The 21,667-nt window shown below is 37.2% G+C and overlaps 1 protein-coding gene across 1 annotated transcript in view; it reads right to left on the reverse strand.

Moving 5' to 3' along the window:
- ANKRD50 (ankyrin repeat domain containing 50) overlaps positions 1 to 21,667 on the reverse strand; it is a 70,157-nt gene that overhangs the window by 21,510 nt on the left and 26,980 nt on the right. Inside the window, exon 2 of the mRNA XM_001362588.4 lies at positions 7,848 to 8,074. Coding sequence (XP_001362625.1) covers positions 7,848 to 8,074 — 227 coding nt within the window. The remainder of the gene's footprint in view (positions 1 to 7,847; positions 8,075 to 21,667) is intronic.

The following is a 21,667-nucleotide window of genomic DNA, read 5'->3' on the forward strand; positions in this document are numbered from 1 at the left end:
TCCCTTCTATTTATTCTTTCTATATCACTATTATACCTATCATATTTCTATACTATGAGTTCTAGTGGAGATTAAAAAAGAAAGTTCAGTTCTCTTCAATACCATTACTAGCTATAATAGAGAGATATTAGAGGAATACTTGAGGGTGTCTATCAATTCCCTAGATGACTAACTGATTAATATTCCTCCCTCAATACCTCCCTTCAGCTCCCTCTTCAGAAGCCTTTCAGCTTTGCCCCTCCCCCCCTCCTTCCCAGAGTGGACTATGAAGGCTTAGAAAAAATACTCTTCCTCTCTTTCTCAAGTAAGGGGGTTTACTGGGAAAGACAGGATGAGGATGAAAGATGAGGTGAGAGGGATGGAGTTATCCCTAGACTATAAGGAGGATTAGGAGGATTTGGGGAAATATCAGTCCTGTCACAGCTATGACAGAAAAGTCTGTCAGGGAGTTGTGAAGGACAATTGATTTTCTTCTGTCTTCTTCTAATCAGCCCAGTATATAACGGGCAGTCACCAACATCAGCCACACAAAAGTCTCAGCCTAGGTCAGAAGAATCCAGTCTCTCCCTTGGTCAGAAGCCGAGGAAGTCTCTCAGTTCATCCGCTGGCTAGGCTCCAACTGTTTTCCTGGGAACATTCCAAATAGAATGTTCACCTTTTGACTGACAGATGATGTCCCCAGCTTTCTGTCTTGCATGCATGAAAATTCTCCTCCTTCATGCCTCTTCCACACAGCACAGTCATCAATGACAACCATTTCTCGCCCCCTCCATTTTTTTATCATTTTATCAAGAGTCTATTTGATGAGCCTACACTTTGGACTTAAGTTCCCCATTAAGCATTTATTAAGCATTAAGTGCCAGATCCTGGAGAAAGAAACAAAAAAAATGAAACAATCCTTTCCCTCAGGAGGCTTATATTCTATTGGGAAATACTCTGCATATAGTGTATAAATATGATTTATGGTCCAGGGCACTCCAAGGCAGGATGAGTTCATATTAAGGACCTGACGCAAGGGGGAAGGGGAGAGAGTAATCATATTTCTTTGCCTCATTGCTCCTAACTAGTTATTCTAGGAACACAGCATAATTAATATAGTGGTTATGTTTACACCAAATATGGGTAAAAGTGGCCCCCAAATACATATATTTAAGCAGGCAAGGGAATGCACAATATGCATATGGGGTAAAAATAGTCTTTATATTATTCAACAAAAAATGTAGAAGATGAGGATTCTCAGAAACTACTGAAAAGAAAAATTATACAAAGTATGCAAAAGGACCAATAGTTCCCCTGGAAAAAATACTTGGATACTTTATCAGACAATCCTTTTGACATTTGAGAGACTCACCCTAACATTAGCAATACTCATCCTGTGGTTTAGAACTAGCCTACTCTACCCAAGGAAACATACTTTGGGGACCAGTAGACAAACTAAACTTTCTTTCCTACGAAACCTACACCGTTCAAGGAACTAAATGGCTTTGTTCTTGAGGAAGGGTGAAATGAAATAACTATGTGTCCTATCCACTTCTTTCTCCAAAGAAGTTGCTCAATTAGACAAGTCCTTTATAAATTTTAATCCCAAAATGCTCCATCCTGGGAAATCTTGAGACTATTTCCCACAAGAAGCTGACATTCAGGAAATCTCCAATCTCTGACAAGAAGGCTAGATTCCAGGCTGACACAGTCTAGAGAATTCAAAGTTCCCCCTCCCTCCTCTACACATTAGGGATGGAATTACTCTCTCAGACTACATGCAAGCACAAGTCTATCTCTGCCATGTGTTTCTGCCACAAGTTAACATTCCAGTTCCTGGGGAAGGAGGGGGATGGAGGAGAAGCCCTTCCTGGATTAGGTTAACTTAATTTTAGAAGAAGGTATATAGGGAAAGGAAAAGTATTAAAAAGTGAGAAACTACATTGATCTTCAGAATTCATTTTTCTAAATCTTCAAAAGAAGCCAATCCACTTGAGTTCAAATCACTGTTTTTAGGAGGCATGTCCAAAAAAAGGAGTAGTCTGGGTCCTCTAAGGTGGACAGAGGGGGCTCAGATGTCTCCAAAGGTCCTAAACTCATTAAGATTAACTGGGGAACTCATGAAATTGGTCAGTTACATATTAGCATCTATTCATTAGGCACAGTTTCTAAAACATTCCAAATTAATAGTTTTTCATGAGAGCACAAACATTCCATAGCAGGTGGGCCTGAAGATTACATTTATCTTCAAACACATAATTATACAAATTTGACAACCAAGCAAAGTTTAACCTAGATCCTATAGTAACATCTGCTTTGGTGCTTGTAAGGGCCTGCCCCAACACAAAATAGGAATGAATGTGCTTTCAGGGCCCATGCCCACTCACCCCCCTAACCTAGGATAAAATATTCCTCCTAATACTCTAGGTCATATACCTTCCTACCAAAGTTCTTCCCTTACCCTTCCCATATCCTCCCCAAGAGATTTCAAGGAAGACCACTTCCCTTCTCTCAGTCAGGCTAAGTGAGATTGCATTTATGACTTCTTCCTATCATTTAATTTTCTTCCCCTTTCCCAATTCCATTTTAAAACACATGTGCGCACGCGCATGCACACAGACACACAAACACACACCTCATTCATGAGGTAATGTCCATTTTTATCCAGAAAAGGTTAATTCAATTATTTTTTTCCTTTCCTGACTTTCACCATTCATTGGTCCCTTATATCACTTTCTTTCCAAATGATATGTTTGCTATTAACCAATATAAGTTTTTTTTTTCCTCTTTAAGGAATAAAAGTCCTGCCTCTTCTTGGACTATTGAAGGAACTGAGATTTTATTTAATCTTTTCTTTTTCTTTAAATCCTTACCTTCTATCTCAAAAACGATACTAAGTACTGGTTCAAAGGCAGATGAGTGGTAAGGTCGAGGCAACTGGAATTAAGTGACTTGCCCAAGGTCACACAGATAGGAACTGTCTGAGGCTAGATTTGAACCTAGAATCTCCCATCTCTAGGCCTGGCTCCCTCTTCACTGAGCCACCTATCTTCTCCATATCCTTTCTTATTAACTGTACTGATGGACCTTTGTTATATTTCTCACATGTAAAATATTTCCAATTTATTAGCTACAAGAGTTTAATTTTTCTACTTTGATGGGAATTAAGGGGAGATAATAGGAATAATTTTTTAAATGACTGCATTTTGTTAATCAATTATAAATTCTATGATGATAATACTGTGGTTTTAGTGATTAACAATACAAATTATATTTAAGGCTCACTCTCACTCTTGGAAAGGAAAAAACAAAAGGAAAAAACAAATACTAATGTTAAGAATGACTTGTTGGCAAGAAGCAAATAGATTAGGGATAGTAAACCATTGCTATCTACTTACTAGACACATCTGAACATCTTTTACAGTGCCATTCAATTAGAACACGTAAAATGTACATAAAAAGGGAATAATCACTGGCACCAGACTCTAGAATCAGGAATCCTTGGTCTAAAATAAATGTTATGCCTTGGCTGACTTCTCCTAGGAAAACTCTTAATATGTTGTTGGGAGTAAGGTTAGGACTTCATAGGTGTGCCTCAGTAAATTTATCTTTTTGCCCCCCCCCTTCAATTTTATTTTCAATTTCTACTCCCTTCCCATTTTCACTTCAATAAGAAAGAAAACCAAAATCAATTACAAATATGTAAAAATTTCCTCATTGGCCATGTTAAAAAAATCTAAAACAAAACATAATATTCAATCTGCACTATAAATGAGCTTTCTATCTGGGAGTGGATAGCATGCTTCATCATAAGGCCTCTGGAATTGTGGTTGTCACTCTGTTGATCAAAGTTCTGAAAACTTTCAAAAGTTGTTTGTCTTCGCACTATTGTTGTTGTTATATAAATTATTCTCCTCATTCTGTTCATTTTACTATGAATAGAAGTTCATTTCAATCTGCACATACAAGGCTTGTCAGGTGTTCTTTTTTTCTTAATTTCTTACATCAAAATATCATTTTCCCACATTCATAAACCATAACTTGTTAACCATTGGGGAACTGATGGACATACTCTCAAGTTTCTAATTCTTTGACACCGTAAAATGAGCTGCTATAAATATTTTCATACATATGGATCTTTTTACTTTTTCTTTTGATCTTTCTGGGATATAAATCTAGGAGGAATAATGCTGGATCTAAGGATAGGCACAATTTAATAGCTTTTGGGATATAGTTTTAAATTCTTTTCCAGAATGGCTACACCAGTTCAGTTCTACCAGTAGTGCATTAATATACCTACTATACCTTACACCTAGATGCTAGTACCTCTCTCCTCAACTGCAGAAGTACAGCCCTTCCTGTATTTGTTATTTTGCTTTTTTTAAATCATCTTTGACAATCTGATGAGCATGAGGTAGTACATCAGAATTATTTAAATTTGTATTTCATCAATTATTAGTGACTTCAAGCATTTTTTTCATAAGACTGATGATAGTTTGGATTTCTCATTTAAAAACTGCTATTCATATCCCATGATCATTTATCAATAACACCTTATTCTTATTAATTTGAATTAATTCCTTGCATCTTAAAATCATAGAAATTTGGTACAAATTTTTTTCTACAAATTTCCTGCTTCTAATTTTAGCTAAAATGACAATGCTTGTTTACAAACTTTTAAGTTTTATATAATAAAAATTGTTTTACTTTACCTCGCATGAACCCTTCTGTCTTGTTTGATCCTAAACTCTTCCTCTATCCACAAATCTGAAAAGTAATTTCTTCAATGCTCCTTGAATTTGTCATGTCACCTTTTACATCTAAATAATGTACACATTTGGAGCATGTTTTGGAATGTGGTATGTGATGCCAGTTTATACCTTGTTTCCTCCAGTTTTCCCAATAGATTGTTGAAAAATGAGTTTTTATCCCAAAGCTGTGACATTACATAAGGCTATAGTGTTTATTTGCTCCTGTATATTATATAACTAATTTGTTCCACTGATAAGGGTGTATGGGGTGTTCAGGGAGGGGTAGCACCTGTGATACAGAGGGCTTGTCTTGCCCTTCTAGGGCAGCTCTCCAGCCTCTGACCCCCACCTGACACCCAGCTCTTACTTGTGGCTCCCAATAGCTGCTAGCATGCGGCAGCGGCCACACCCTGGGCAACGGCTAAACCTTGTGAGGGTAGCCATCAGGTCATCGACCCCTGGTGAACCAGGGCTTTGCTCACCTGGCATGTGAAGACTGCTTCAGTGGAACAGACGGAAGAAACGAACAAGAAGGTTCAACGGCTGAGAGGGCAACACAGCAAAGCACTGTGGAGTGCTCAGGGCGTGTTGGAGCACAAAGGACAACACGGCCACCCAATGCAGCTGAGGAAGTCTCCAGGTGTAACGACTTTTCGTGCCACTGGACCCAGGCTTCCAAAGCCGAGAGAGTGGGACTGTCTCTGTGCATCGACTTTTCCACTTAAATCTCCTTCACGCACAAGTGTCTTTGTGCACACTCATCTATCATAGATGAAAGCGCACAAAGACAATCGTCATCCTCGGTTACCAAGAGACTACTACTAGTGTTTCACTGATGAACTTCTCTGTTTCTTCTCCAATATAAAATTGATGACTATGGCTCTGCACTATATTTGAGGTCAGTACTGTGAGGACTCCTTCCAGTCCCCTCCCACACCCACCCCCCAAATTAAATTCTTGATCTTTGCTCCTCCAAAAAAATTGTTAGTATTTTTTCTAGTTCTATAAAGTAATCTTTTGGTAGTCTGATTGGTAAACATTTAATACGCAAAGTAATTTAGAAGGTATCATTTTTATTCAATTGGTTTGGTCTAACCATAAGAAAATAATATTTTTCTAATTAATTAGATCTGTTTTTATTTATATATTTTATAATTGTGTTCATCTGGTCCTGTGTGTCTTAAGAGGAAAACTCTTAGTATGCTATCTGCTGTTATTTTAAATGGAATTTTTTGTCCTATCTTTTCCCACTGGATTTTGTGGTTAACATACGGAAATGCTAATAATTAGTGTGGGTTCATTTTATTGTTGGCAATTTTGCTCAAGATGTTAATTATTTTGACTAGTTTTTAGTTAACTAAACAGGATTCTCTAAGTATCATATTTTTGCAAATAATGATCAATTTATTTCCTTTTTGCCTATGCTTGTTCCCTGAATTTCTTTCTCCTGTATTATTACTATGTCTAGAATTCCTAGTACTATAGTCAATGGTAATGGTGAAAATAAAGATACTTAATTTTATTTCTGATCTATATAAGGCCTCTACTTTTCCCCCATAATAGATAGTGCTGATTTTTGGTTTTCGGTAGATACTAATTTTCATACTAAGTAAAGTTCCATATATTCCTGTGCTTTCTACAGTTTTGTTGTTTTTTTTTTTAACAAGAATGGATACTGTATGAAGTCAATGACTTTATCAAAAAGCTTTTCCTAGATGAAAACGTCACTGAACTTAGAATCAGAAGATGTGCACTAAAATATTGGCTCTTCATATGTATGACTTTGGCCAAATCATTTGCACTTCATAGTATAAATTTCCTTTACTAATGAGGAAGTTGGGCTGGATAATTTCTAAGGTCCTATTTAATTTAGTCCTATGATCTTACATGTCAAGGAATAGCTGGAACTTTCTTTGGAAACAGAAACTAATGATCATTACTAAATTTGCTTTTGCAAAGCATTTAGCATAATGTCTGATACATAGAAGGTGCTTAATAAACACTCAGTGACTGACTGACAGCTTTGAAAGTACTATAAACAAATCATATTACATGATTCCTGCCATCATTAGTCAGTCAACAAGCATTTACTAAGCATTATCTATACTAGGTACTGTGCTGCTAAGTACAGACACCAAAAAAGGAAAAACAAAAACACAAAAAATAATCTCTGAGCTCAAATTCTAATGACTAGACTATTCAAAATCCCCAAAAGAATCCATGAAAAATTAGTAAGGTTTTACTGAATTATGGAAATCTTCAACTGTTAAGTTGTTCATAGGTTTAGACCTACTACAGTCAACTTGACTGAGGCATTTTGTCTTACAATTCTCTATATCTTTGACAGCACAGTGAGTACCTTGCATACAGCAGGCATTCAACAAATGTTGGTTGGTTTCATTTTGTCTCTCTGTTACAGTTAAAGTTGTTCAAGGTAGAAATGATGGTTGATGAGACTTAGAGCCTGAACAGCAGATAGTATTTTAGCATGTACTTATTTCTCTGAAAGAGGCATTCATCCCGTGTTACTAACATTTATTTATAGATATATACATCTGATAGAAAATTATTATGACTTTAAGGGACTGCATGCACTCTATCAGTATGAATAGTGTCTCCATTAACACAGATCACAAAGTTCTCTATAATTGTTTTTAAGATTATTGAGGATGAAAGGTTCATATTTCATTACTTGAAAACATAGATTTATAGCTTGAAAGGACCCAGCCTCTTCATTTGATAAATGACTTGTCCAAGATCACAGGAGTGGCAATTAAGTTGATGGACTAAAACCAAACTTCTGACTTCAATCTGAAGGCTCTTTCTCCTGCACTGTGTTAGCCTGTGGCCAAACTGGTGATAAAAACTTATGAACACTGCTAGGCTAGTAGCTGTTCATAAGATACCCAATCCAGTACTGGAAGCTCCTCCACCTTGATAAACTCTAGGAAAGCTTCTGCTCTACTCATATAGTCTTCAGGAGCTCAGGATGAGACCCAAGAGGATAATTTTGGTATAAATAAAATACATAATAAATTGGTGCTAATATTTTGAATTTAAGTTATTAAGAAATATGACACATATATGATAGCTACAAATCAAAATATATTTACTCACCTGTAAACATTTTGGTAACAGCCTTACTCTGTTTGCGTGCAGAGCAGAGAAGTAGCAGCCAAGGTGGAAAGAATTCATGATGACCAGCTAACAGCTCTGCCACAGTCCCAGACAAGCCTGAAGTCTGTTCACCTTCAGCAATATTACAACCTTCATCAACAGAATCAACAAGCAGATAGAGACTCTGTTGGGGTGGCTTCATTCCCAAAAGAGGGAGGAGAACACACCTGTAAAAGACATATGTCTCTCAGCTTTTTAAAGTGTATTATATTAATTGACTTTGATGTTTATATTTATCATTCAATAAATGTGAAGTATTAACAATGCATAATTATTGTTATGAAACAAATTATAAAATCAAAAAATAAAAGTTTTAAGAATGAATACTTTATACAAAGATTCATGTTCTAGCTACAAGTATTTCATATTTCTAAAAACACCCATTTCAACAACTTCACTAATTCAACATAAGAGGGCAATTAATGTAGATCAAGATGTAAAAATGGGTAAGATGATTGCTAAGCCCCCTTCTAATACCAATATTCTAGGATTCGATATTTGAAAAGCTTGAGTTGGAGAATAATTTTTAAAAGTAATATAGTTTTAGTATTTTAAACACATAATACAATTTTAAGTTTTAAAAGTGTTAAGTACAGAACTAGTTGAACTAGTTTATCCTGCCTTAAACACTTATTAGTTTTTGTTAACCTTAGAAACTCACTTCATCTTCCAGAGCCTCAGTTTATTCATCTGTAAAAAGGAGATAACAATACTTGCAATAGCAACAAAGTTGTTATTAGGAAAAGTATTTTGTAAATTTGAAGTGCTACACAGATGCAAATTGTTATTACTAAAAGTAGTGTTTAGTAGAGACTCTTTGAAGACTTGCTTTAACTAAATATTATTTTGTACTTGCATCAATAATATTTATAACTCCACACAAGAATGAAAATAAATAAAGTAGCTGTCAAGATCAAAGTGTTCTATGCCAGGCCTAGCTTAGGCTCATCTGAGTACAATATTGGAGTCAAAAATCATAAAATCATTAACAAAATAGTTTGCTCACCAATAGAATGGTAATATTCAGTAAAGGATATTCAGTAAAGATACAGCATTGGTTCATTTGGGCATAGTAACTCCGTCAGAAGAGTATGCTGAATCCTACAGCAATGTTAAGTGCATTAAGGCTGAGAATCCCTGACTGCTCATGCATTTGGCTTTTATGACTTAGAAAGTTATTTCAATAATTTGATTCCTAATTCCTTAGACCAATTAAGTCCTTTAAAAAATGGTATGTGTGTAGTTAAATACATCCCAATGACATGTATAAAATTAATATTCATTTAAAAATTTTTTGAATTCAAAATTCTCTCCTCTCCTATTACTTACCCCACCCATTGAAAACTCAAGCAATTTAATACTGATTATAGATGTGAACCATACAATGCCAATTTCCATATTAGCTATGTTGCAAAAAGACAAAAAAGACAAAAAATAACAAGACAAAAAAATGAAAGAAAAATAAAATTTTAAAATTATACATTTAGAGTTTATCACTTCTCTCCTTGGAAAAAGATATCATTTTCTATCGTGGATCCTTTGGAATTGTCTTGGATCACTGTATTGATCATTTGTTTTCATTATTGATCATCTTTACAATATTGCTGTTACCATGTACGTTTTCCTTTTTCTACTCACTTCACTTTGCGTGACTTTATATGTCTTCTCAGATTTGTCTAAAATCACCTTGCTCATCATTTCTTACAGTATAATAGTATTCCATCACAATCATATGCCACAACTTGTTCAGACATCCCCAAATTAATGGACATTCCCTCAATTTCTAAGGCTGCCAGCATGAAAAAAAAGCTTCTTATTCATATTTTTGAACAAATAGGTCCTTTTCCCTTTTCTTTGATCTCTTTGGGATACAGACCCAGTAGTGGTATTGTTGGGTGAAAGGGTATACAGTTTTATAACCCTCTGGTCATAGTTCCAATCACTCTCCAGAATGTTGGATCAGTCACAAATGACAGTGCACTGTGTCCTAATCTTCTGCATCCTCTCCCAACATTTGTCATTTTCCTTTTCTGTAATGTTAGTCAATCTGATAGGTATGAAGTGGTCCCACAGACTTCTTTTAGTTTGTATTTCTCTAATCGGTAGTGATTTAGAGAATTTTTTCATGTGACTACTGACCTTTTGATTTCTTCCTCTGAAAACTATCTGTTAATATACTTTGGCCATTTATCAAGTGTGGAATGGCTCTTTATTTATTTTATAAAACCTTAACATTTCCCTATATATATGAGAAATGTATAATTTATGAGAGAAATTTGACATGGTTTCTAACCTCCCCCCAGTTTTCCATTTCCTTCTAATTTTGCTTGCATTAGCTTTGTCTGTGCAAAAGCTTTTCAAAAGTCAAGTAATCAAAATTGTCTTTTTTACTCCTCTTGATCCTCTGTATCACTTGTTTGGTCATAAACTCTTCCCTTATCCATAGATCTGACAGGTACATTTTTCCATGTTCCTTTAATTTACTTATGATAACATGCTTTAGGTCTAAATATCAGATCAAATAAGTCTTAAGGGAAACTTCGCCACTTTTGAGGAAGAAACCAGTCTATGTGGTAGGGACCGTTCAATGTCCTTAGGATATGTATAGTGAATTCCTGGCAGCACAACAGGAACTATTACCATGGCTCTCAACCAGATGCTGCTCCTAATACATTCCACCCCTTCAGCGGCAAGTTCCTAAAGGTCTTCTAGGGTATTATGGTCAAACTCAAATAAAATGGAAGCCACTCACTCATACACAGGGATCCCCCCAGTCACATATGATTTAATTTTAAAATTAAATAGTATCTATGTTTTATTATAATTTTATGCATTTTGTGAAATATTTCCCAGTTACATTTTAATGTGTTTCAGCTCACATTTGAGAGGGTTGTGGGCCATGTGTTTGATACCTCTGTTCTACTGACCTTCTAACATTCATATTATTTTAGGACTGTTAATCATCAGTTCTGACTTTGTGTAAGAAACCTGATCTAGGGAGCAAAGAAGCATATGTTACTGTAAAGTCAGAATAGGAGCCTGAAGAAACCAAGACCATAAATTCCAGGCTTTGTCTCCCTCTTTCAGAAGGACCTCATCTAGAGATAAGATCTAGGGCCACAGAGATAATGTGCCAACGGATCACAATTAACCACCTGATGTAAAATGGTGACGATGACAAGATTCACCCTGTCCATAATCAGAATTTCTTTGTCTATTATCCAGAACCCTTTCTCTCTTCCAGGGAACATCAGGGGTGGTGATGTCAAACCTTTAACTCCTTAAAATTCTCAACTGAGGAAACAGTACTCTGTTTCCTCTACTACAAAAGCTAGGAACCCTTTTCTTCCAAGTAAATTGATATTCACCATTTACAGAAAGACAATTTCACACTCCCCACACAGGTAATTATTCCATCAAGCCTAAGAGCCCAGACTTCTCACATACTTAGCTTTTATAACTTAGTCATATGGGAAGTTATATCAACAGTTGAGGATGATTCCCTTTGAGTAAGAAACTAGCCTATTTGGGAGGGCCTTTTCTGTTTTCTTAGGCTCTGCATGGCAAGTTTCCAGCTGTTCAATAGTCTTCTGGAATGGGTCCGAGCCAAATTAGTTTTAGATGTTTCTTCTACCATATATAAGGATATCTATGTTCAACTCCCCTCCCTTACCAAATCAAAGTCTTTGATTCCCCGTTTATTTCTTCTTCCTGTTTTTGGAAGAGGATGTCATTTTCCATCTAGCTAAGGTTAATCCTTTCATCTCTGCAGCCGTGACTCTCTTGCTTTTTTTCTATGTCTATCTCCTAGTTCTCATGCCAGTTCTCATCACCATCTAGCTCTTCTGAGTTCTTGTTCTTCAACCCTTCTCTTTCCCTCTTTACTGGCTCCTCCTCTAGATCTAACTTAAAAAACGTTTTCTCCTGACCCCACTAACTGAGCTACTACACCATTTCTCACCACTACTAAGTTTTCAAAGAATAGTTTGTTTTTCCAATTCCATCTACTCAGTTCTTCAAACCCTTGTAAAATGGTTTTTATAGCACAGGTATAGCTAGTACTTAGTATATTTAAAGATGATTATAAAGTTGCCTTTCAGTATCTTCTCCTTTGTGATGATCAATCTCTTTTTTTAAAGTTTATCTTACTTTCTAGTTCATCAATCACATTTATAGATGTTCTCTGAAGCCTTTCCAGATTTTCTTCTATATCTCACTTTAATTGTGCCTTCAGGATGTTATCAGTGCTCAATGGAAATAGGAAAATTGGCAATTTATGTTTCTACCTATCTAATAATTCTCTCCCTATATTAGGTAAAATTCTTTATTTCCAACTTATTCTATTTACCATTTCTTTTTACTACTCTGCATTTATTGGGTTTGAGTCTACTTATTTCTGATCTTTTCCAGTTAACAATTTGAATTTTAATATTGTATTCAATATGTTCTGGCATCTATTGAAGCTTAAAGTTTCATCCAAACTTTAATTATCTTTAAAATTGGAGAGAACAGTGTCAAAAAGCCAAAGAGGTGGTCTGAGTGTATTGTGGAAGGGATGTACAGAAAATTCAAGAGGTGTCAACTCCTCTCTAAAGAAACCCTCCTTCCTCGTAATCTTGAGGAGGCAGGAGATCATAAAGCACTAGGCAGGGATTAACGGGAAGAAGAGCTGTAAGAAAAAGGAAACAGCTTTCTGGAGGTGGTGACAATAAGGATAGGTATCTGGGGGCAGTAAAGAGAAGTTAAAGGCTAAGGCTTCCAGCTGGACATGCCTGAGGCAATTCAGGAATTGAAGGAAACTGCTGGAAAAGATAGCAACTGTGGGAAAATCAGGCAGGAGCCAGAGGCATAGACATGAAAGTACAGAGAATGCTAATTCTGGAGAGGAGATACTATAGGAGGAGCTCAGTCTCTATTAGAGCAAGTTCACTGACAGAGCCTCCTCTCCTAAATGCTGGTAAACTTTCTGGATGGGCTTTAAAAACAAACCATTATGGAGAAAAAGAATGTAGGAAGCAACACTCACCATGGAATGAACAATAACTGTTGCCCTGTTAATAAGACATGGGTACAAGCAAAAAGCCAAAATGCTAAATTCAGGAAACAGCAAGCAGGCCAATTTAGAGGGAACTTAATAGAGTTTGTGCAGGGGAATAATGTGCAATAAGCCTCAATTGCTAAGAGCTTTAAATGTCAAGCTGAAGCAACCATATTTTACCTAACAGGCAATAGGAATCCCTGAAGATTTTGAGCAAGGGAGTGCACACTCTTGTCTTAGAAAGATTACTTTGCCCACTGTGGGAAAGATGGATCAGAGTGGAGAAACTGAAGGAAGAAATGCCAATTAGGAAGCAAGTTAAATTCAGGGACTAAAGAGTATGGTCACTATGCAAATGGAGAAAAGGGGACAAGAGATGCAGAGGTAGAATCAAGCAGACTTGGCAAGTAACTTTGCCAAGAGGGAAGGAGGTTGAGAGGGAAAAATCAGGAACAACTTCAGGGCAGGTAGGTGATACAATGGATAGAGTACTGGACCTAGAGTCAGGAAAACTCTTCTTCCTAAATTCACATCCAGTCTCAGACACTTAGCTGTGTGACCCTGGGCAAGTACCTTAATCCTGTTTGCCTCAGTTTTCTCATGTCATATGAGTTGAAGAAGGAAATGGCATATCACTTCAGTATCTCTGCCAAGAAAATCACAAATAGGGTCACAAAAACATGACTGAAAAAGCCTGACCAACAACATAGAAATCATTAGCTCTACCTAGGGCAATTAGGTACCATAGTCAACAGAGTGCTAGCCCTAGAATCCCAAAAGCCTGGGTTCAAATCTGGACTCAGGAATGTCCTAGCTGTGTGGCTCTGGGTAAGTCACTTAACCCCAATTGCTGCTCTTCTATTTTAATTGATACTAATCGGAAGGTAGGAGTTTAAAAAGAAAAGGAATAACTTCAATGTTATCAACCATATATGAATGGAAGAGTGGTGGTATCCTTAATAGGAATAGGGAAGAATGACAAGTCATCTAGAGAGATAATGAGTCTCCATTTTACACATCTTTCAATTTAAGTTGTCTAAAGATCAATCTATCCATGTAAGATTTTATACTATTTATATGTTATGCTTTAATACTTTTATGTATATTACATACTATTCCTTTCATCAGAATACTCTCTCCTCCCTTGACTTTCAAACTCCCCACTACTGTCTCTTTTTGAAGCTCTTCCTGTTCTTCCAGACCAATGGGATTTCCCAAGAATATTTGGTACTCTTCTCTTTTAAAATTGACAATTTCATTGACTCTACATAGATGCCACTACTACAAAAATGAACTCCAAATTTCTATCTCCAACTCTGCCTCTTTCCTGAGCTACAGATCCACATTTCCAAATGCAGCCTGGAGGAGGCCACCCACAACCCATCCAAGTGCTAGGGGAGCCAAGTAAAGGAAGAGTTTGTGTAAATTAGGAAGAGGATTTCCCCACAGTGGCTATCTTTCCCTTAAGTTTTCTACAATTTCTGAATTTCATCAGGCATGTCCAGCTGGAGACCTTAGACCTTTTAATTTCACCTCACTGCCCCCAGCTATCCATCATTATTGTTACCAACTCCTGAAAGCTAAGTTTCCTCTTTCTTAAGATGGTTCTTCTTATTAATCCTAGCCTAGTGTTTTAAGAGTAAGGATTTCTTTTCTAGAGGACCTGACCCTTGGATTTTCTCCACTCATCTTCTACATATGAGAGAACTTTTAGTCAAACCACCTATTTGTCTTTCTGAGACTACTTACTAGCTCCAATTAAAATGATAATTAAGTTTAGACTTTGTCAGAGATTTTTGTTATAAAAACTGTTTTCCCAGTTTGTTGCTTTCCTTCTAATTTTGGTTGCATTGGTTTTGAAAAGGTTATGAACAAACTCTTTTTAATAAAATCAAAATTACTCATTTTATATCTTGTAATGTTCTCTATCTCTTGCTAGGTCTTAAATTCTTTTCTTACCCAAAGATTTGACAGGTAGACTATTCTAGGTTCACCTAATTTATTTATAATTTCCCTCTTTATAAAAGTTTAAGTCATTTACCCACTTTGAATTTATCTTGGTATAGAGTGAGAGATGTTGATCTAAAACAGTGGTTCTCAGCCTCCCAATTTGTAGCAATGAGAATACATAATGCTTATCAGGTATTTACATTCCGAATCATAACTGTAGCAAAATTAGTTTTGAAATAGCCACCAAAATAATGTTTTGGTTTGGGATCACTGCAACATGAGGAACTGTATTGCGGGGTCACGGTATTAGAAAGGTTGAGAACCACTGATCTAAACCTAATTTTTCCCATAATGTTTTACCATTTTCCCAGCAGTTTTTGTCAAATAGTGGGTTCCTGTCCCAAAACTGGGGATCTTTGGGTTTATCAAATGCAACATGCTGGGGTAATTTATACAAAGTCTAATTCACTGATCCATCTTTCTATTTCTTAGCCATTACCATATTGTTTTGAAGATCACTGCTTTATAGTAGTTTGGGATCTGGTACTGCTAGGTCACCATCCTTCACATTTTTTTTAAATTAGTTCCTTTGGTATTTTTTTCTTTTCTTTGTGTGTGTGTGTGTATGTGTTGTTTTGCTTTAATGAATTGCCATCTGGCACTTTGGGTAGTCAGAGGAAGTATGAAGGATATAATTAAATATCAAGGTTACCTAAAAACAAATCAATTAAAATTAAATGCAATTTTTTCAAACACACAAAAACACAAAGAAATGAATAAGAACTTTTCTTTAAGATCTCAAAGCACCTTACAGGAGGAAGGAAAGGACTTCTGAATTTAGTCCCCATCAACCTACAGAGCATTTGAGCAGAACATCTTTTTTTTTTTTTAAACATTATTTTATTTGGACATTTCCAAACATTATTCATTGGAGACAAAGATCATTTTCTTTTCCTTCCCCACGCCCCAACCTCTCCCCTAGCCAACATGCGATTCCACTGGGTATCACATGTGTTTTTGATGCGAACCCATTTCCATGTTGTTGGTATTTGCATTAGAGTGTTCATTTAGAGTCTCTCCTCAGACATGTCCCCTCAACCCCTGTAGTCAAGCAGTTGCTTTTCCTCAGTGTTTTTACTCCCACAGTTTGTCCTCTGCTTGTAGATAGTGTTTTTTCTCCTAGATCCCTGCAGATTGTTCAGGGACACTGCATTGACACTAACGGAGAATTCCATTGTGTTCTCTTGTACCACAGTGTATCGGTCTCTGTGTACAGTGTTTTCCTGGTTCTGCTCCTCTCGCTCTGCATCACTTCCTGGAAGTTGTTCCAGTCTCCATGGAATTCCTCCACTTTATTTTTCCTTTGAGCACAATAGTATTCCATCACCAACATATGCCACAATTTGTTCAGCCATTCCCCAATTGAAGGGGATCCCCTCATTTTCCAACTTTTTGCCACCACAAAGGGCGCAGCTATGAATATTCTTGTACAAGTCTTTTTCCTTATTATCTCTTTGGGTTACAAACCTAGCAGTGCTATGGCTGGATAAAGGGCAGACAGTCTTTTATCGCCCTTTGGGCATAGTTCTAAATTGTCCTCCAGAATGGCTGGATCAATTCACAACTCCACCAGCAATGAATTAGTGTCCCTACTTTGCCACATCCCCTCCAGCATTCATTACTTTTCCATAGCTGTCATGTTAGCCAATCTGCTAGGTGTGAGGTGATACCTCAGAGTTGTTTTGATTTGCATCTCTCTGATTATAAGAGATGTAGAACTTTCAAGTTTTTTTTTATTTGCATATCCAATTCATTGATCTCTGCTGTCCTTAGTTTGTTAATATATGCACTCAGGGATATGAATTTTCCTCTGATTACTGCTTTGGCTGCATCCCATAAGGTTCGAAAGGATGTCTCACCATTGTCATTTTCCTTGATGAAATTATTAATTGTTTCTATGATTTCTTCTCTAACTAACCGATTTTGGAGTATCATATTATTTAATTTCCAATTAATTTTTTATTTGGTTCTCCATGTACCCTTACTGATCATTGTTTTTATTGCCTTATGATCTGAAAAAGTTGCATTTATTATTTCTGCTTTTCTGCATCTGTATGCCATGTTTCTGTGACCTAGTGTATGGTCAATCTTTGTGAATGTGCCATGTGGTACTGAGAAGAAGGTGTATTCCTTTTTGTCCCTATTTATTTTTCTACATATGTCTATTAACTAATTTTTCTAAGATTTCCTTCACTTCTTTTACCTCTTTCTTATTTATTTTTTATTTGATTTATCTAAATTTGATAGTGGTTGGTTCAAATCTCCCACTAATATGGTTTTACTGTCTATTTCTTCCTTCAATTCTCCTAGTTTCTCCATTAGAAATTTGGGTGCTATACTATTTGGTGCATACATGTTGATTAGTGATTTTTCCTCATTATCTAAAGTCCCTTTTAACAAAATATATTTACCTTCCCTATCCCTTTTAATCAGGTCTATATTTGCTTTGGCTTTGTCAGATATCATGATTGCAACTTCTGCCTTCTTTCTATCAATTGAGGCCCAAAAGGTCTTACTCCATCCTTTAATTCTGACCTTGTGGGTGTCAACCAGCCTCATGTGTGTTTCTTGAAGACAACATATGGGAGGTTTGGGGATTCTAATCCACTCTGCTATTCGTCTACATTTTATGGGTCAGTTCATCCCATTCATGTTCAAAGTTATGACTGTCACTTGTGGACTCCCTGGCATTTTGATATCCTCCCCTAATTCTGACCTTTCTTCTTTAGCTATAACCTTTTAAGCCAGTGGTTTACTTTAAATCAGTCCCCCTAGTCCCCTCCCTTGATATGTTTCCCTTTCTAGCCCCTCCCTTTGTGTTCCCTCCCCCTCCCCCTCTCTTTCCCTCCCTTTTTGTGTTCCTTCCCCTCCTACCCCCCCCCCCTTGGTTTTCCCTTCTCCCTTACGCCATTGGATAAGATAAAATTCAAGATCCCAATGAATCTGGATGATCTTCCTTCTCAGAGTTGATTTCACTGAGAGTAAGGTTCAAGTAAAAACTCTCTTCCTCTCCTTCTTATAGAAGAATTCTTCCCCTCCCCTTCCCATGTTTATCTTTGTGTGAGAAAGATTATTCTATTTAGTTTTTTTCCCCTATTTCTTGGAGTATATCTTAGTACCATCAACGATTCCTCCCTCCCTTTTCCTTTCTATCCCCCCCTTTCTCCATATCATCTTGATGCCCCAAACTTTCCCTATGCGTGATTCTTCTTACTACTCTAATGATGCATACAATTTGAGAGTTGGACATTACATTTTCCCCACATATTAATATATATAATTTGATATAAATGTGGTCCTTATAGAAGAGAGTTTGAATAAAAGAAAAAGATAACATTTTTCTCCTTTTCCCTTTCCTTCATATTTACCTTTTCATGTTTCTCTTGCTCTTTGTGTGTGGATATCAAACTTTCCACAGATCGCTGGTCTTTTCTTTACAAACGCTTGGAAATCTTGTATTTTGTTGAATGCCCATACTTTCCCCTGGAAGTATATAGTCAGTTTTGATGGATAGCTGATTCTTGGTTGAAGACCCGGCTCTCTTGCTTTTCTGAATATCATGTTCAATGCCTTACAGTCATTCAGAGTGGAAATTGCTAGATCCTGTGTGACCCTGATTGGTGTTCCTTTATAAATTGTCTTTTTCTGGCTTCTTGTAAGATTTTTTCTTTTGCTTGGAAGCTTTGAAATTTGGCAATTACACTCCTGGGAGTTGTCTTTTGGGGATTTAGTGTAGAGGTGTTCTGTGAACTCTTTCAATGCATATTTTGTCCTCTTGTTCTAGAATCTCTGGGCAGTTTTCTTTGATATCATGTATTATGACATCAAGATTACTGTTTATTTCTGGCTTTTCTGGTAGACCAATGATTCTCACATTGTCACCTTCCTCTGTTTTCCAGGTCTGTCACCTTGGCAGTGAGATATTTTATGTTTCTTCTAATTCTTTAGTCTTTTGACTTTGCTTTGTTAATTCTTGCTCTTTTGCAAGATTATTGTCTTTCAGTTGCCTAATTCTGACCTTTAAAGACTGCTTTTCCTTTTCAGTTTGGTCTGACCTGTTTTTTGAGGCTTTGAACTGTTTCTGCATTTGCATATTTTGGTCTCTCATATTGCTGAGTTCCTTTTGCATTGTTTCCCATTTTTCATGCCAGAAATAATTTCCAATTTAAATACTTCAAGAGTTTGTGGAAAATTTCCATTTCCTTTGGAAGGTTTTGGAGCATTTGTTTGTGTTTCCTCTTCTATCTCCTCTGTATTTTGTATTTTTACTCCATAAAATGTGTCCAAAGTCACCCTCTTCTTCTTGCTTTTCTTGGTATTTGGAGGCTTTTCCACTTCTGTACTGTTTGCCATTTCTATCTGAGTGAGGAGGACTGGCTCTTAGTGTATCTGTCTGATGGTCTGAGGCTTTAGCCCCAGGCAAATTGTCCATTCTCCCCAGCTGCGCTGTCTTCCGGGGGAAGCCCAGGGTCTGCCCTCCCCTGCCTGCCGGCATTTAGGGTGTTACTGCTCTCAGTTCCCTCCAGTTGCTTCTCCACTGCCTTACTTCCACGCTCTGAGCCTGGCACAGCACTGTCCACATGGTACCTCAGTGCCTTTGCTGGCCCTGAGGTTTCTGTCCTTTCAGAAGACCCTGCACTCTAAGGGGGAAGGGGTCCTGGCCTCCCTGAGCTCCCTGAGGGCTTCTGATGGGATTAGGTTCAGCTGGGTTGGACTGGATGTGCCCAGAAGCAAAAACCTCTGATGAGACTCAGATGGAGCTCCCCCCCCCCCATCTCTCTCTGTTTCCCTGCTATCTGTGTTGGATGCCCCCCATACTGGCTCAGGTTGCTTTCAAGGTGTGCCCTTCAAAACAGCCGGCCCTGAGGCCCTTTTGACGGTCCTGAGGTTCCCACAGCTGCCACCGGCTCAGCACTCTGGGTTGGGGGGAGGGGTCCTGGGACCTTCCTTCTGCCTTCCCCTTAGACCCGAGTGATCTAGAATTGCGGCTTTTGGGGGGCATACCTTTTGATCCGAGTCCAGGAGGAGGGTTCCCCGGCTCTGTCCTGTTGTTAAGTTTGAATTTCAGTCCCCTAGGAGCATTCAGTTTGTGATCGGTAAGGAAGGGTTTTCAGAGGTCTGAACTTTTGCTGCCTCTAAGCCGCCATCTTGCCTGGAAGTCCTGGTATTTTTTTCTTAATTTAATTTTATTGATTAATTAATAAAATTTTTCCATGGTTACATGATTCATATTCTTACCCTCCCTTCCTCCCAACCTCTTCCCATAGCCAATGCTCAATTCCACTGGGCTTTACATGTATCATTGATCAAGACCTATTTCCATATTATTGATATTTGAACTAGGGTGATTGTTTTAGAGTCAACATCCCCAATCATCAACCCATGTGATTAAGAAGTTGTTTTTCTTCTGTGATTTTTGATTCTTCTGTGAACTCCCACAGTTCTATCTCTGGATGTGAATAGTGTTCTTTTTCATAAGTCTCTCAGAATTTTGGATCCTTGCATTGCTTCTAGTAGAGAAGTCCATTACATTCGATGGTACCACAGTGTATCCATCTCTGTGTATTATGTTCTCTTGGTTCTGCTTCTTTCACTCTGCATCAATTCCTGGAGGTCATTCTAGTTCACGTGGAATTCCTCCAGTTCATTATTCCTTTGAGCACAATAGTATTCCATCGCTAAAAATATACCAAAATTTGTTTAGCCATTCCCTAATCAAAGGATATCCCCTCATTTTGCAATTTTTTGCCACCAAAAAAACAGGACAGCTATAAATATGTTTGTACAAGTCTTTTTCCTTATTATCTCCTTGGGGTATAAACCCAGCAGTGCTATGGCTGGATCAAAGGGCAGACAATCTTTTAACACCCTTTGGCATAGTTCCAAATTGCCCTCCAGAATGGTTGGATCAATTCACAATTCCACCAGCAATGCATTAATATCCCAATTTTGCCACATCCCCTCAAACATTTATTACTTTCCTTTGCTGTCATGTTAGCCAATCTGCTAGATGTGAGGTGGTACCTCAGAGTTGTTTTGATTGGCATTTCTCTAATTATAAGAGATTTAGATCACTTTTTCATATGCTTGATAGTTTTGATTTCTTTATCTGGAAATTGCCTATTCATGTCAATTGGGAAATGGCTTGTTTTTTTATACAATTGATTTAGCTCCTCATACATTAGTAATTAGACCTTTCTTTGTCAGAGGTTTTTGTTATAAAGATTTTTTTCCCAATTTCTTGCTTCCCTTCTAATTTAGATTGCATTGGTTTTGTTTGTGCAGAAACTTTTTAATGTAATCATTTATTTTACATTTTGTAATTTTTTCTTAACTCTTGCTTAGTCTTAAATTCTTTTCATTACCAAAGATCTGACAGGTAAACTATTCTGTGTTCACCTAATTTACTTAAGTCATTCACCCATTCTGAATTTATCTTGGATAGGGTGTGAGATGTTGGTCTAAACCTAATCTCTCCCATACTGTTTTCCAATTTTCCCAGCAGTTTTTGTCAAATAATGGATTTTGGTACCAAAAGCTGGGCTCTTTGGGTTTATCTTACACTGTTTTGCTGAGGCTATTTACCCCCAGTCTATTCCACTGATCTTCCCTTCTGTCTCTTAGCCAGTACCATATTGTTTTGATGACCACTGCTTTATAGTATAGTTTAAGGTATGGTACTGCTAGCCCCCTCCTCCCCCAACCTTCACAT

The sequence above is a fragment of the Monodelphis domestica genome, chromosome 6, assembly GCF_027887165.1.
Source record: "Monodelphis domestica isolate mMonDom1 chromosome 6, mMonDom1.pri, whole genome shotgun sequence".
NCBI classification, from domain to species: domain Eukaryota; kingdom Metazoa; phylum Chordata; class Mammalia; order Didelphimorphia; family Didelphidae; genus Monodelphis; species Monodelphis domestica.